Source organism: Apteryx mantelli, chromosome Z (genome assembly GCF_036417845.1).
Source record: "Apteryx mantelli isolate bAptMan1 chromosome Z, bAptMan1.hap1, whole genome shotgun sequence".
Taxonomy (NCBI): domain Eukaryota; kingdom Metazoa; phylum Chordata; class Aves; order Apterygiformes; family Apterygidae; genus Apteryx; species Apteryx mantelli.
In genome coordinates this window covers 70,100,211-70,117,431 of record NC_090020.1, presented here as the reverse complement: position 1 = coordinate 70,117,431, position 17,221 = coordinate 70,100,211, and the positions used below count along the sequence as shown (strand labels likewise).

General features: G+C 37.7%; 1 protein-coding gene across 1 annotated transcript in view; it reads right to left on the bottom strand.

The window, feature by feature from the left end:
- HCN1 (hyperpolarization activated cyclic nucleotide gated potassium channel 1) overlaps positions 1 to 17,221 on the bottom strand; it is a 216,191-nt gene that overhangs the window by 62,741 nt on the left and 136,229 nt on the right. Inside the window, exon 4 of the mRNA XM_067315589.1 lies at positions 16,292 to 16,510. Coding sequence (XP_067171690.1) covers positions 16,292 to 16,510 — 219 coding nt within the window. The remainder of the gene's footprint in view (positions 1 to 16,291; positions 16,511 to 17,221) is intronic.

Genomic DNA, 17,221 nt, shown 5'->3' with positions numbered 1-17,221 from the left:
TGGGTTCAGCCAAAGGTAAATTCACAAAGCTGTGACTGCTAAAGAGAAATAATGGATCTTCTATCAAATATCTTCCTTTTCTTTTTTTTTCCTTCTTGCATAAAATGAAGGAAAAATATAGAGACCTTTGGAGAGGTAAGCAAAACATCTAGAAGAGGCTATAAAAAACCCACAAAATTTGTGAAAGACAAGCAAAGGATTCTTAAAAAAAATCTAAGAACAATTCTAAATTAAAAAATTCTAAGGATTATTATTATTTTTTTAAATTTAACAGAAATTAGATTTAAATAATTGTTTAGCATCTTATGCATTTTTAGGAGAACTCTGTACAGCACCAGAAATTTTAGCTGGTTTTAGAGTAGAATAAAGAAGTCCTTTTCTTCCAAGCAAGAAAAGCAATTTGCATTGTAATATCAGTGGCTCTAAGTACAATAACCTCTGATGGCTATTTGTTTCATAAGTGAAATTGATAATCTTTGTCCAGTTTTGCTTTGAGCTAATAATGTAAACATCATTATCAGCAATGACAGTGACATCTCACTGAAAGGCCCCAGACGGGGACCCCAAAGAAGCCGACCTGGAGGCTGAGGAGCCCCACTGAGGGTGGTCCTTGCAGGCTGGCAATGCATTGCAGTTGTTAGCTCTGGGCTGACAAGTCTGCTGGCATGCCAACCCAGCACTTTCACTTCTCTTTTTGTTTAAAATAACTTTTTTATTTTGAAGGAGGCTTATTTGTTAATCAAGCAATAGATAAATGAAAGATCACCAGACTCCTTTTCAAGAGACCCTGTTGTCTAGATTGCAAAGTTTCATGCAACAGCCATGAAACAGAACGAGGGAAACCTTCCCAAGAGAACAGTATTGCATCCTCTGTAGGGGAAGCAACACACGGCCTGCGTGAAAAAGACAGGTAACAAGTTGTTGAGGGAAGGAAGGACCTTTTGTTTGTATTTTGTTTCTCAATCATGTATGAATATTGAAGATTCCCTCTTTCCCCATTTGAATAAACATAGAAAACTGGCTTCTTTCCTCTTGTCATGTTATAAACTCTTACAAAGTACAATGTGAATATTATTAGTGTGTATGTCAAACACAAAAGAACCTTTTGTAAGTGGCACAGAAGTGGAGTATACACGCTACATAGCCACTGAAAACTCATATTACTGTCTCCAGATATCAGTCAGGTGTTAGTCATGATATGACACAATATAAACCCCAAAATAATTTCTAAGACAGCAATCACAGCATAACTATTGTCATATTCATGGACAAGTAAGTACAATATCATCACATACGAGCACTAGGAGAGCAATAGCAGGTAGCAAAGCCAACAAGTCGAGGCAAGGAATGCTCTAACTGTACGGTCAAAGATACTGAGCTGATGGCTATGCCTATTAAGGATGTTCAAAACCTCTCATAATAATCTGCTTGCAGATGAAATACGCCATGTCAGGTGTCTGTTTCATGTAGAGGAAGATTTCAGTCAGAATGGTTCTACTGCTTGTGAGAATAAAACAGTGCAGCAGAAAAATGCAGTGCTTTATCAACATTAAAAGAACAATTAAAATAAAAAAAACATACAAGTTCTACCATCCTGATATTTTCAGGGAACATCTTGGAGCTTGTCAACGCTACAAGTTTCTTCCAGGGATTTTTTTTTTTTTTTGCCATCCTTGTAAAATTCAATCCAAATTTATCCATTTTAGAACTTTTGATTAGAATACTGCTGTTCATATATGCTTTACAAAGACTTGGATTTTAGTAAGAAATGACCTTCAGTAAAGTCCTCAAAAATCCAACATCCATGTTGATCATGCTCCAGGGTTACAGGAGAGTCTCTACACACATGCATAAGTAGGGCCATATGGTTGTTCCATACCCAGGCAAAAGGAAGAATGATAACTGATAAGAATAGTTGGCATATACAAAATAGTCCTAGAGTCAAAATGCAACACTGATCAACCTTGACGTTATCATGTTTGATACTGACATTTTCTCAAATTGATTGCCAGCACAGAAGTGCTCTATGCCACCAAGCAAAAGTATGTTTAAAGTTGTATATAATGTAAGTCATAAAGTTAAATTCTGTTTTGAGCAGTTTCATGCATTTAGTAACAGGGTTAAATGGAAACCCAGGCCATTTCACTGAGGAACATTGTCTTCAGTCACTGGGGATAGAAAGACAGGTCATTTTCTCAGTCTGCCACAGGACTGGTCCCTACTCTATTCATAATTGTATTGCAGATTTAAATGTTTCATTATTCACTTTTTTTCCCCCGCTTTTTCCTGCTTTGTCACATTATTCCATTTAATTTTACTGCTGCACCCTTAGGGAAGCTCTCACTTCTTTGGCATAAGTGGCATAGCAACCATAATAGCAGTGAAAGCTTTCTTCTCCTGTCATGGCAAGACTGGGTGGAAGGTTTGGGTGAAGGCCCCATCTTCTCCAAACTCCACAAAACAGATGGTTTCTGTGGAGGGTTCTGAGGAAAAACAGTGTTCTCAGAGGACAAGTGTTCTGTGCTAGATGCAGAGACTAGCTTGGATAAGGGCACAGGGACTGGGGACAGGGAACAGTAGGCCGAGAAACTGTGAAAGAAAACAAAGGCTAGCTGAAGTAAAAAACAGGGGAGTGCTGAGGTTTATCTCTTAAGGTTTCAACCAGAAAGTAAGATGATGTTTTCCTACTGTCCCAAATCATTTCCAGGCCTGGCACTATTTTGCAAAGTTACACTGAGCTTTGCTAACTTCCCCAAACTATGAGCTCTACAGAGGAAGAACCAGTTTCTTAAGTATGTTGGAAAGAGAAATTTGAAACATGGTAATGTGATCTTCCAGTAATAAAGAATTATATTATATCCACATTTATTGAGTTCCATATATTAGTGGTTTTATTGTGCCCTTGCGTTTCAGAGTTACTCACTGATTTTTACATTTTGCTTTAAAATCAATGACCCAATACAGTCCTTTAGATTTTTAAATCTTTTTCCCTTTTTATAATTCTTCTCTCAGTTGCTTTCAGAAGTTTTTTCAGACTTCTAGCAAAACTGCCTGAACAGTAAACACTGTTGGTGCTGTCTTACAAATCCATCTGACAGAGCAGGGACTATCAGTTGCTATCTCTTATATCTCTGCACATGCAACCCAAAATCTCACTGCCTGCTGACTGAGTTAGTTGGTGTTTAAGTAATTCTAGCCATTTTGCTGATCATTCTCACTTTAAGTATCTTCTGTTATTTTATTTGCATTGCCCACTTTTAGAAGCTGATGATGCTCAAAATAAGTGAGGGAAACATGGATGGAAATAAAAGGCTCATCTCTACCCCCTTCCACAAAAAACAGAGGACATACAAATCATTTCTGCATTTCTTCCAGATAAGGAAGCACTGTCCAGTCTGAGGCTTTCCTCAGGAAACGAATTCATTGCCTGTCAATAAGTCCTCCATCACAAGCTCCTACTTCTATCACAATTCTCCCTCAAAATAACTCATCTGCCTCTCCCCTGCTGCAGCTCCCAGTTCTTTCCCCTGTTCATCCCTCCACTCTTCTCACTTCACATAGTCTTTAGCTCCTGCTACTTCTTAGCACCCTTTTCCCTCTCAGTCATACCACTGGAAAAAGTCACAGACACTTCCTACTACTAGACACAGATGCCCATTACACTGATCATCTCTTTGCACTCTCTGTCTCAATTTTCCTTTGCATTAGCTTTCTGGACTGCCTCTGGTGCTGGTGGTACTCCTTGCTGAGGTCTGTGTTCATCTGCTGAGGCTACCTTGATGCTACCCAAACAAATACTGAAAAAATCTTGGTGCTGGACAAGACAGAAGCATCAAAACAGAGAGCTAGATTATTCTGCCAGGTGATCATCCTCTCCTATTATTCACTCCCTTAAGTCTCACCAAAGTCAAAAGAAACACTTATGCCGGGAAAAGAAAAAAAAAATGTTGAGGAAGGAGAAAAAGTAGGGAGGTATCTTAATTACAGTAATTAACTCCATTAAACTCTGTTTATCACTTCCTATCAAATGTGTAATAAAAACACAAAAAATTGCTTTCATTTTTCATTTTAAAATTTTCTATGAAAAAATATAATATGATTTTTATGTTTTCATCAAATTCTTCACAGAAGAAATATATCTGGCCAGCTCTGTCTATAATAAAAAACAGTCGATGAAGATATACTTTTTCAAAAAGAAAATTATATAAATGGCTATGTAAAAATGACATTTTCCTATCCCAGAACAGTGCAATGCTAATTCATAGTATTGTGCACTTTTATGAAAAGATCTGCTTTCATTATGCTTTTAATAAATATTTAGTGTGTACAAAAATATGTTCTAAAGGATTGGTTGATTTTCAGTTACAGCAGTCTGCTGGAAAAGGTAAATCTATGGAATATTATGAAAACACATGGAGACAAAAACTTTTTACTTTTGTATTTAGTACTGACTACCTGTTCTAATAGAGGCTTCTTAAACTAGTGTTACAATGTTTTTCCAAGGTTACTAACCACTTGTACAAATCTAATGATTTAGCATACACTAGAATCTAGAGAACTCTGTAAAGCATTCTTTTGTAGAGAAAAGGTTTCACTCCTACTGTTATCCTGTGCACTCCATAATCTTTATAAATCTGTATTGCACATCTTGGTTATACAAATGACAATGTTTTCAAGGCAGATGTGCTGGAGCTTTAATTACTCAGACGTCAGGAAACAGGGTGAGGTAGGGAGAGAATTATGATTTAAAAGTAGAAGATAAAAGTAATCAATCCTTCTTTCTTCACTTTTTCCCCTACAAGACAAAGGAAACAAAAGAATTGGCACAGCAAGGATTATTTTCTCACCTGTAATATTATATTATATAATATTGAGTGTTACTTCCTTCTACACATACAGGACACAAGCAGAATCATTCCAGTGTAACTGGGATAATTGCTACCAGTTATCTCCATCTGGTGTGAATCACACAGTCTTCTCCTGTTAAAAGGTAATTTGTGCTATATTCTAACACAGTCTTTGAAAAACAAAAGTTAGTTCCTTGGTGTTTGCTTCATATTTTTCTTTTTTTTTTTAATATGTAACCTACCCTATGATAATTACTGCAAAAAAGAAAGCTGGTTGTTCATAAAATCTGACTCTGGTATAACTTCATATCTTCAGAGCTAATTTTATATAGTCATCATGAACATGGCTGAAATTGTAATGAGCTTGCTCTGCATTTTCATATGGAAAACTGTTAGAAACCTAATTCATAATGCAAGACAGCAGAACACTTTATAGGTAAATTACCCACAACACAGCAATAAATCAAAGTAAGTCCCATCTGTCATTTTAGAAGCAGTGGGAGTCTATTACAGTTTGGCACAGGTATGATGTGGCCGGATGGACAGCACTTGGCTTGCACAGTACATGCTATTGGGAGGAAACAATCGCCTTTTTAAAGATACAAGGCAAAAATAGCCAACATGATTACCCCAGCAAGATTGAGTGTAACGCGGAGCTGAAACACAATAATGAAGAATCTGGACAAAACTGGAGACCAATGTAGTAAGAACATTCTGACTGATTTATATTCTTTTCCTAAAGCCTCTCCCTCTAACAGAGTGTACTATTCAGTTCCTTTGGGAAGAAACAGATACATTTATTTTGTTATCATTTACTTTGTTATCACTGTGTTTATAAAGGTAAATAGCTTCTGATTATCATTTGGGCAGTGGCAGGAGGCATGGTTGTTGCAATAATATCTACTGCTGTTCCCTATTTCAAATCTTCAGAAAGGTTAAGGTCAAATTAAATATCACAACTATGCCCAGCAAAAATTCACATAATTATAATAAATGAAAATTACTAAGATGAACTGACAGAAAGAGAAAGCAAGTGATGCTAGTAAAGGCCCTATCCTGACAGAGCCAACATTTTCATATTCAACGAATAGGCCTCTCTGCACTTGAGCTCTAGTAGCTGTGTTTACATATGTCAGAGGGTTGAGTTCATGATGGTCTTAATTATGCATCAAAATATTTAAAAGAATACACACAAACAGAAGAATTAACATCTCTACAAGTGATACCAGCATATTCTTTTAAATACCAGGATGCACCCTTTGAAACAGAGTATCTGAAATGGTTGTTTTTTTCTGAACTGCAGCCTTTTGTTCATTTTCTTTTGGTATGTTTTGTAATTCTACAGCTACCAAATATATTTTAATAATTTGCTCTAATCTAAGAAATCTCAGTGCATTCTACAAGGATTAATAATGCTCATAGATGACAGGAAGACTATATCCATTTAGCAGCCTGACATCTGATGGTCACAAAAGCAGCATAAGATGATATAGTGCATTAGATATAAATAATTCAAAAGTCAAGACTTCCAAACCCTTTTCTAAATAGAAGGCCCTCTGAATTTCCCAATAAAATCACAAAACCCAAGAAGAATTATCACTACCAGAAACAAGCCCAAAATATTGGCTAATGAAATAATTTATTCATAAATATTTAGGGAATAATAGTGAACTTTCCTCTTTGCAGTCTTATGATAACCATAATGCTCTTGGCACAGTCAACACTCAGTCATTCCTGGAGGTACGAGGCTATAGGAAACTTTTAACAATTCTTGTATTTGATAACTCATAACGCTGATGAAAAATTGCTTACTATTTAAAATATCACACTGTGATGAAGCTAAATGTGATATAAATCTGTGCAAGTTAATGAGACTTTATAAAAGCTTGCAAAATTATAAACTGATATTCAGTGACAAGATTTCACTCCCTCCCTCCCTTTTTTTTCTTGTAAGTCATAGTAAACCATCCTTCCTTCTCCAAAATAAATAATTCTATTTGGGGTGGCACATATACTATAGCACAACTGCACAGAAAAGATAAGATTTATCTTCAAGATGGCTCACCTGCTCCAGCAATCTGAACATGACATGACCTATTGCTAAAATTATGCTGTGTAAGTGAAAATGTGCTACTGTTAAGTAAAGAAAAGGAGTTGAGACCAATCAGAGAATAGTTTTGTGTTACACTGTTTTCAGGCTTTCCTAAAACCACTTGCAGCAACAGAAAAGAAAGAGCTCCATTTCAAAAAAAAAAAGTGAACTGCATGAAAAACAACTGAACTTATTAAGCAAACCGGTATTTCTTGGGAATCTTTGCTTATCAGATCAGATCCACGTACTACACGTTAAAACTCCAGCATTACAACTTCATCTGATGTCTAAAATTCAAGTTATGCTCTTTTGTTTCTTACATCTCTGCAGTTTATTCAAAAATACCAGAACAACTAGAAATTCAAGGATTCCTAATTCATGAATGGTACATTAAAAATGTAGGCATCAGAAATTCTGCTTTATGTTATCTGCCTCACAGTCAATCCATTTTATCCATCTCTGAATTCCAACACACACACACACACACACACGTAGGTATATGTATATAAGGAAAGAAAGGTACCAAAGGTGGGTACAAGCCTAACTAAACAGTGATGTGGTCCTGTTATTTGTCACCCCTCTTCCCCTTCTACATGTTCACATCATGACCTAACACCGGAACTGCCACTTCCTGAACTCCTGCTCATCTGCAGGTTCCTGCTATTTACAGATGTCTACGATTTTCCAGAAAAGTCTCCTAGACATCAAAGCTCTACTAATGAGCATATCAAGTGCCTGAGGTCTATCTTGTTCCACCCTGTCTTTAACCACAAAGTGACTGAAACTTAGGAAAACATGGAAGACTTGTTCTTTTCTTCATAAGAAAATGCAGAGACATCACATCCCAGATGAGTGGTAGGATACCAAATTGTAGTTTATGGCAGAGTGCCGTTCACCTTCTTTGACCCTCTCTGCAGCACACTAAAATCATCAAGCAGAGAGAGAAAGAAGCATGACTCTCCATCTCGGCATTTAAGGTATTCGTCTGAGAAAAAGGAAACTAAGGTTTTGTCCCCGCTACCAGCACTGCCTGTGAGCTTCCCAGGAACCACTTATAAATGTCCCCTTGGAAGCGGGGCAGGCCTCACGCGCGTTGTCCCCTACAGAGTCACGTTCATTCACCTTAACCCTCCCTCCTGGGCACAATGACTCTTTCGTACTTTGGGTAGGGCAGCGCAGTTTGAATGGGTGAGATGAGGTGAGGGGAGGTGAAGTGAGGCGAGGAGTCTCCTTTTCACTTTCCTTTCCATCTGCTTCGTCTTGTGGCAGCACAAAAAAACTGGCATGTGGCGGTAGGGACGTACTCCTGTTTGAACCGTTCAGGCGCCTGTCGGCTCTGAACCTGCTTTTGCTGCTTCTGGGAAGAGTTTTCTCTTCCCAGGGCGATACACCGGCAGGGGAGGAAATGCCATCTGCTCTTCTGGCTGCCTCTGAAACGAAAGGCGATCCCTCCTTGCCATTTTGAGAGAAGGAGCTCAGACACCGAACTGCACAAGCTGCCTGGAGTATGTGCCTCAGGCTCACAGAGGAGAAGCCATGGGGGAAAAGGGGAAAAATGGAAATACGCTTCAGCCACTGCTCCTTCAAACCAGCTCACTGAGCTTGCTGGCTCTTGTGCATGAATTGTGGAGGGTCTGTCTCTCCCCACCCGCTATACACAGAATTTAGATATCCAAATCAGAGCTGTGAGGGGCAGACTCGAAAAGCTGGTGCAAGCCTTCGTGCTGCAAAATCTAAAACTGTCTTCCTGCCTTAACCCTATGTTATTCATTTATAAACATTTCTTTGGATGCTTAAAAAGAAAATTAAAAATGAGCAGTCTGTGCTTCAAATCACCATGCTGTCTATGTAAAAATACCCAACACCAATTAGTAAGCTGCTTTTAAATTATCTTTGCATGCAATTATTGCTTTTTGTCTGTAGAAAAGTATTTTTTAGATCTTTTTCTCTCTTTGAGATTTAAAAAAATCTACTCTCTTTAAGTCTACTGACTGATTTAACAGAAGACATGCTAAAAGACCATAAATTATGAGATAAGCTAAAAGCATAGTATAGGGTTAGAAGGGGATGTCCTTTGGGATATTTAAAGTTGATGTCAAGTCAGAATACTTCCTCTTCTTTAATAATGATTTAACATATCTTCCCAAGAGTAGGACAGCATCCCGTATACGGAGACGGTTGTATTTTTTTCCATTTCCCATGATATGCATATGGATGAATTTTGTGCCTTTTTACTACTTGCAACTGGTAAAATTGCTTTATCTGTTTATTCTCTTTTTGAAACCTTGTGTGATTGTTAGACTTGCTTACCAATAAAGAAAAATCAAAATATATAAATGATAGCATAATGAAAATGGATTTAATAGATATAATTTTATCAAGCCAACTGTAAAATCTCTTTGAATATGATACAGTCTGTATGCTATTACAAATCTATTAGTTTGTTTATGACTTAGTTCCTGGACCTTTTGTGCTACTACAACAGACTGGAACAAAAGAAATTTTAACCAATCTTTGTCAAGCTTATTCAACAGTATCCAAAGCATTAGGTGAGCATTTTCCTATTAAAAACTATAAACATCCAAATGAAGAGCTATTTTACTAATGATCTTCAACTCCTTGTCAAGTGACTGTTTATTTGGCTGCTTTGTTTTACAGTACTTGATTAACAAATTCTGCACATGCATTTCAGGTTTTTTTCAAATGTTACCTTAACAGAGGCAAACATTTTTTTCAGGTGCTGCCTGTGACCTCCTGGATATTAGAAAAAGTCAAAGGAGTTATTATTAAAATAGGACTTCTATTTACTACTGCATCCGTCTCTGGTTTATATCAGAGATTGGGGAGGGAGAGTGCTAAGATGCCATTGATTTTTCTGTCCTTTTATAAGGTAGAATGGTCTATTAGATTTTCTTATTGAAAAGGGAATATGGATTGAGTATACCTGGCTTGTAAATGTCTTTCTCCTCTGTCAGGCATTGGCACTTCATTCACTGAAAACAAGTTCTGATGTATTTATTCCCTCTGACAGGTATGTTTTCTCCAAGAATATTTCCATTCATTTCAGGGGAAAAATCTGTGAAGTGTTCCTCAAAGTGAGCAGAATGTAGCAATCTGTCCTTTTTCGTAGCAGTTCTTGGTATGTGATTTTATTGTCCCCCCCTCAGCATTTGGCAGCTAATAATCACTGTTAATTTCCTCTGATAAATTACATCTTTGGCCCACAACAGTAAACCCAGTGGAGTAATACAGGCATACCTCGGAGATATTGTGGGTTTGGTCCCAGACCACCACAATAAAGCAAATATTGCAATAAAGCGAGTCACATGAATTTTTCGGTTTTCCAGTGCATATAAAAGTTATGTTTACACTATACTGTAGTCTATCAAGTGTGCAATAGCATTATTTCTAAAAAACCAATGTACATACCTTAATTAAAAAATACTTTATTGCTAAAAAATGCTAACCATCATCTGAGCCTTCAGCGAGTCATAATCTTTTTGCTGCTGAAGGGTCTTGCCTCGATGTTGATGGCTGCTGACTGATCAGGGTGGTGGTTGCTGAAGGCTGGGGTGGCTGTGGCAATTTCTTAAAATAAGACAGCAAGGAAGTTTGCCGCATCGATTGACTCCTCCTTTCATGAAGGATTTCTCTGTAGCATGCAATGCTGTTTGAGAGCATTTTACCCACAATAGAACTTCTTTCAAAATTGGAGTCAATCCTCTCAAACATTGCCGCTGCTTGATCAACTAAGTTTATGTAATATTCTGAATCCTTTGTTGTCATTTCAACAATGTTCACAGCATCTTCACCAGGAGCAGATTCCATCTCAAGAAACCACTTTCTTTGCTCATCCATAAGAAGCAACTCCTCATCCATTAAAGTTTGATCATGAGACTGCAGCAATTCAGTCACATCTTCAGGCTCCTCTTCTAATTCTAGTTCTCTTGCTATTTCCACCACATCTCCAGTTACCTCCTCCACTGAAGTCCTGAACCCCTCGAAGTCATCCATGAGGGTTAGAATCAACTTCTTCCAAACTCCTGTTAATGTTGATATTTTGACCTCCTCCCAAGAATCACAAATTTTCTTAATGGCATCTAGAACGGTGAATCCTTTCCCGAAGGTTTTCAGTTTACTTTGCCCAGATCCATCACAGGAATCACGATCTAGGGCAGCTATAGCCTTACAAAATGTATTTCTTAAATAAGAAGACTTGAAAGTCTAAATGACTCTTTGATCCATGGGCTGCAGAACGGATATTGTGTTAGCAGGCAAGAAAACAACATGAATCTCATTGTACATCTCCATCAGAGCTGTTGGGTGCCCAGGTGCATTGTCAATGAGCAGTAATATTTTGAAAGGAATCTTTTTTTCTGAGTAGTAGATCTCAACAGTGGGCTTAAAATATTCAGTAAACCATGTTGTAAACAGATGTGCTGTCATCCAGGCTTTCTTGTTCCATTTATAGAGCACAGGCAGAGTAGGTTTAGAATAATTCTTAAGGACCCTCAGATTTTCGGAACGGTAAATGAGCATTGGCTTCAACTTCAAGTCACCAGCTGCATTAGCCCCTAACAAGAGGGTCAACCTGTCCTTAGAAGCTTTGAAGCCAGGCATTGACTTCTCCTCTCTAGCTATGGAAGTCCTAGATGGCACCTTCTTCCAGTAGAAGGCTGTTTTGTCTGCATTGAAGATCTGTTGTTTAGTGTAGCCACCTTCATCAATTCTCTTAGCTAGATCTTCTGGATAACTTGCTGCAGCTTCTACATCAGCACTTGCTGCTTCACCTTGCACTTTTATGTTATGGAGACAGCTTCTTTCCTTAAACCTCATGAACTGATCTCTGCTGGCTTCCAACTTTTATTCTGCAGCTTCCTCACCTCTCTCAGCCTTCACAGAATTGAAGAGAGTTCGGGCCTTGCTCTGGATTAGGCTTTGGGTTAAGGGAATGTTGTGGCTGGTTGGATCTTCTATCCAGACTGCTAAAACTTTCTCCATATCAGCAAGAAGGCTGTTTTGCTTTCTTATCATTAATGTGTTCACTGGAGTAGCACTTTGAATTTCCTTCAAGACCTTTTCCTTTGCATTCACAACTTGGCTAACTGCTTGGCACAAGAGGCCGAGCTTTCAGCCTGTCTTGGCTTTCAACATGCCTTCCTCACTAAGCTTCATCATTTCTAGCTTTTGATTTAAAGCGAGAGACGTGCGACTCTTCCTTCCACTTGAACACTGAGAGGCCATTGTAAGGTTGTCAATTGCCCTAATTTCAATATTGTTGTGTCTCAGGGAATAGGGAGGCCCGAGGAGAGGGAGAGAGATGGGGGAAGGGCTCGTCAGTGGAGCAATCAGAACACACACAACATTTATCAATTAACTTCACCATCTTGTATGGGTGCGGTTTGTGTCACCCCAAAACAATTACAATAGTGACATCAAAGATCACTGATCACAGATCACCATAATAGATACAATAATAATGGAAAAGTTTGAAATATTGCAAGAATTACCAAAATATGACACAAAGACACGAAGTGAGCACATGCTGTTGGAAAAACGGCACCAATAGACTTGCTCGACGCAGGGTTGCCACAAACCTTCAATTTGTAAAAAACGCAATATCTGCAAGGTGCAATAAAGCGAAGCACAATAAAATGAGGCATGCCTGTATTTGCTTTCTTAACCATACTTTGATTTCTCTCAGCATGCAATGCTTGGCAGAGGTAAAATTCTTAATTGGTGCTCTTGGATGGTGTTTGGCATATTTGGCTTAACAAAAACTCTTTCTTGTCTTCTTCTGTTTATTTCTTCCATTTTGAACTGTAATGCTTGTTCTAGTTTTGTATATCCTGAGCTTTGGAAGGATCTGAACAGGGAAGATGTGGTGTTTTCAGCAAATATGTCACTGCAAGCTACTTTCATTTCAAGAAGCACCAGAACTATCCTTTCGATGCTGAGCACTACAGATACATTTATGAAATGCCATGTTAGATACAGCAGAAGAATCAGTTGCAAAAAAAAAAAAGAGAATAAGATTTTGGCATGATCTGACCCAGAGGAGAATCTAAGAACATCTTCTCTCTGGTGTCATTCTACATTCTCTATCACTCCATGCTAATTCCAATATTTTCAGTATCTCTTATTATAGAAACAATGGAGCTTTGAAATACAAAATGCTCTACATTTAAGACTAGCAAAAAAAGAAGATGATATTGGCATATAAGCCCAAGAAAACTAATCAAGTCACTCTCTCCTGATTTCTCCAATTTCGAATTCCAGGGGAAGAGAAAGCAATGCACTAAGCCAAAATACATTTTTGTATTTATATTAAAAAATCTGAAATTTATGGTCGAGGATTTGATTTACCTTCTTCTCAAACTTCTGTTGACTGAAATATAAGCTATTTTTATCTGTCAGCTATTTAGAAAATATGCTGATAAAACGGGTAGCCTAAACTGATCTTTGAAATAACCATTTGTCTAATTTGCAAAGTAAAGAAACATTATTAGAAGTATAAACAATACTCTTTAGCAGTATATAGTAATGTTTTCATAATTAATAGACTACACTCATAGATTTATTTGAAAATATATGATTAAATTCTGATAAAGTAATGGGCAAGAACACGCAAACATGTCAGTATAGTTGTTATAGCTGATACTATACAAATGATTTCAGGGTCTCAGAAATCAGTAGAAAATTTTTTTAAATTACAATATGCTTTAGTCCTCGCACATAATAATCACCATGGAAAAGATGGCCAGAATGACAGAGAAACATTTTTCTATAGAATAGAAACATGCAATTTCTGGCTCATTTCTTCCATTCTTGATTGGCGATGCCATGTTAGGCTTTGGACTACGATGTCAGGAAACCAATGGTAAATAAGAAGTGAAAACAAAGAGAATGTAAATGTTCAGAACTGCAGGAAGTGAAAAATGTCAGACACTACTGTGCTATGTTTAATAAAATGTGTGCAAAAAAAAACAGAATAAAAAATACAATGCTTTGTTTGCTTTTATATGGAAACATGAGAAATGCAACAGCACTTGACTGCCCCCTGGATTTTAATTTACACAACAACCCCTAAGTGAAACTGACATTACTTAACACAGTTTTAAATATATGAATATTTTTATACATTTACAATATTCCTGAAACTCCAAAATGTATGTATCAACAAACTTACAATATCAACAAATAAATATTTTTGAGAATAATGTATCATTATTCTGTATCATTAGTACTGGTATTCTGTATCATTAGTATTCAGAAATAAATGTGCTTATGAATTAGAAATTCAAATAAAATACTTATACCAATAATAGACTTCTCCTTGTTTATGGATTTCTTTTTTTTAGATTCCCTCTTGAACTAAATGTTGAAAATAGCAATGCCCTTTGAATTTTTTAGGTAACCATGCCAGTATCCAGGCAGATTTTTTAGGAAAGAACATTGTGATACTACAGCGCAGCCATGAAGGCCTGAGGATAACAAATATGATGAGCTTTCAGGCTGATTTCCTACGTCTGTGTATGAGTGCATACATATGTTGGTCCTAACCTCTAATGAAATAGCAGTTATACCAGGTCTAAGGTTTCCTTCTATATGTTTTCCATTATGGTTGTTTCTGTCCCACGGCTCCTTATAAATATCCCATTCTGGTAAAATTGCTTCCCATTGAGAACGGACCATGTGAGTAGTCCCAACAAGCCAGTTAGATTAAAATACCTAGCAGGATTAGCCCCTTGATTTTACATTGAAATGGATTAGGAGGTTTCACATGGCCACTGTGAAAACTCAGATTTCTAGAGGTTTTAATGATCACTCACCCTCTCCTTCTAAACCTCTCATCTTCACTTATCATTCAAGATAACTCTGTGTTTGCAATCTTCTGTTTTAAACAGCATGAGATTAATGTATCAGCTACTGGCTAATTTTTCTGTTACTGGCATTTTAGCACATCCCTTATCCGTCCCTGTCTCTGAGATACTGCCTCCAGTCGTTTTGCTGCGACTTCAGCTTAACAAAACTGAATGTAAACTCTTCTCTGATACACTCTTGTCTGCTCTTCCCCTTGCCTGCCTATAAGGAAACACCACAATCCTTTCTACTCTCAGGTCTTTTGGGATTTTTCCCTTTTTCTTGCCCATCAAACTCAGGCCATTCCTTTTCATCTTCAGCACATGCAAGGGTCACCCTCTCCTCCACATACTTCTCGCCAGGTTTCTCCCCCAGGCTTGTGCCACATCACACTGGGATTTCTGCCCAAGTTGCCTTTCTGGACTCCCTTTTACATGCATGCCAAATACTCAGGCTCAGGCCATGATTCTTACTTGCTGATTTGAACTCTCCTTTGAACTCTCTGATTTGACTAGTTTTTTCAGCTGACCTCTCTCCTGGCATGTCCCCTCCAGTTCCCCATTTACTGCAACATCCAATTTTGGCTTCTTTTAAGCACCTCAGTAACTCTGCACATCCTTATTGTCCTTTGCTGAGTTTCATTCTGATCCCTTCTTCCTTATACCACCATTCCTACCACCAGCACCTGGTTTCATAAGTTCATCCACAGTTGCCTCTACCTTTGTTCAGAGAATTGACAGTGTTAATTAGTGCATCTTTGTGCTCCTTCCGGAAAGTTCCCACCCTGTACCCATTTATGTATTTTTAATTCCACTCATGCTTACAAGGAATCTAACAAACTCAATTTTTCTTCTGTTTCTTAAAGAACTCTCTATTTCTTTCTTCCCCTAAACTATCCCTACTTTTCTATCTTTTGGCTGAGTACTTTTTAGGCTAGTGTTCTTCAGTCCTTAGAGACAGCCTAGCACATCATGGATTATAGTGTAAACAATATTATGATAAGGCAAATAAGGATTTCTTTTAAGCACTTCTCTAAGGTAGTTCCAGGCAACACTAATTGATCAGGCCTGGTCCTCATTTAAAGGTCATTCTTATGACAAGTTTAAGTTTATGCCTATATTGCAGTCCAAAGGAATGACAGCAACCTCTATAGACAAACCCAAGTTACCTTGTTCAAGCTACTTAGTTCAAGTACCTACAGAGTGAAGCACAGTCTGGACCAGGAGATGGAGTTTCTATGTCAGATTTTACAGAACTTAAAGTAAGTTTCACATCCGAGATTTCATTCAGTGCATGTGACACATGTAGGTTCATGCAGGAATACATTTAGCCCACGATGTTCTCTGAATTATTTCATGTTCAGTGAAATTTGCTGCCGGATTCAGATGCTACTAGATTATTTCATGCATAATTGTAAAGCTTTTTCCACATTTAAACCATCTCATTAATTTATTTCAAAACTTTAAAAGGTTGCATTAAAATGAACTACCTTCTCTTGATATTGTCGTCGTGAAGAATCCAGAGACTGAATTAGGGCAGTCGCGTGACCAACAAACATGGCATAACAAGTAGCACCCACAATCATACTCAACATGGTTATCCAGAGATCAGACATGCTGACAGGGGCGCGGGCTCCATAACCAATGCAGAGCATATGGCTCATGGCTTTGAAGAGTGCATAGGAGTACTGCTTTCCCCAGGAATCATTCTGCAAGAAAAGAGACAAGTGACTGAGCCAGCAAGCAGCTGAAGGAAAAAATACTTCTGCACCCATATAGTAGGAATTTAGATTACTGGCTTTGAAGGAACAGCCTTGGTAATGTACCCTCTGTGCATGAGAAGAAATACTCCTTCTAAATTAATTGCTAGATAAAGCATCAGTACTTAGCACAGTGATATGAAATAAAACTGACTATTTTTAATACATGATTGTATTCTTAAACTTGGGTGTTAACCTAATTACAAGTAGGCTAAAGGTCAGTTTTATTTTACACTCCAAGGCAGGAGGATTAGAAAGAGCTGAGCAGGCAGACTTACTGAGTGTGTGAAGGTGGCACTTTGTTTTAATTAACATAGTCCTATGGCCCCATTTCTTTCTCTTCAAAGAGTTGTCCATTTCAACACACAACCATATTTCATCTTATCAGCCACCACACTTCCCAAGAAGAGAAAAAACCCTCCTTGAATTTGCATTTGTTAATTGCTGTAATGTTATTTGTTGTTTGTCCGTTTATCCTGTTCTTGTAATATTTTGTTAATACCAGAAACACCTCAATTCAAAAGAACTCTGTGCATTCTTCACATTCAGCCCAGGTTCATAGCCACTGTTTGAGAAACATGTCTCAAAAGAATAGGTAAATTCCTGGGTCCTGCACTCTTGTTATTTAGCCACCCCTCTGGATTCTTTCTAGGAGATTAG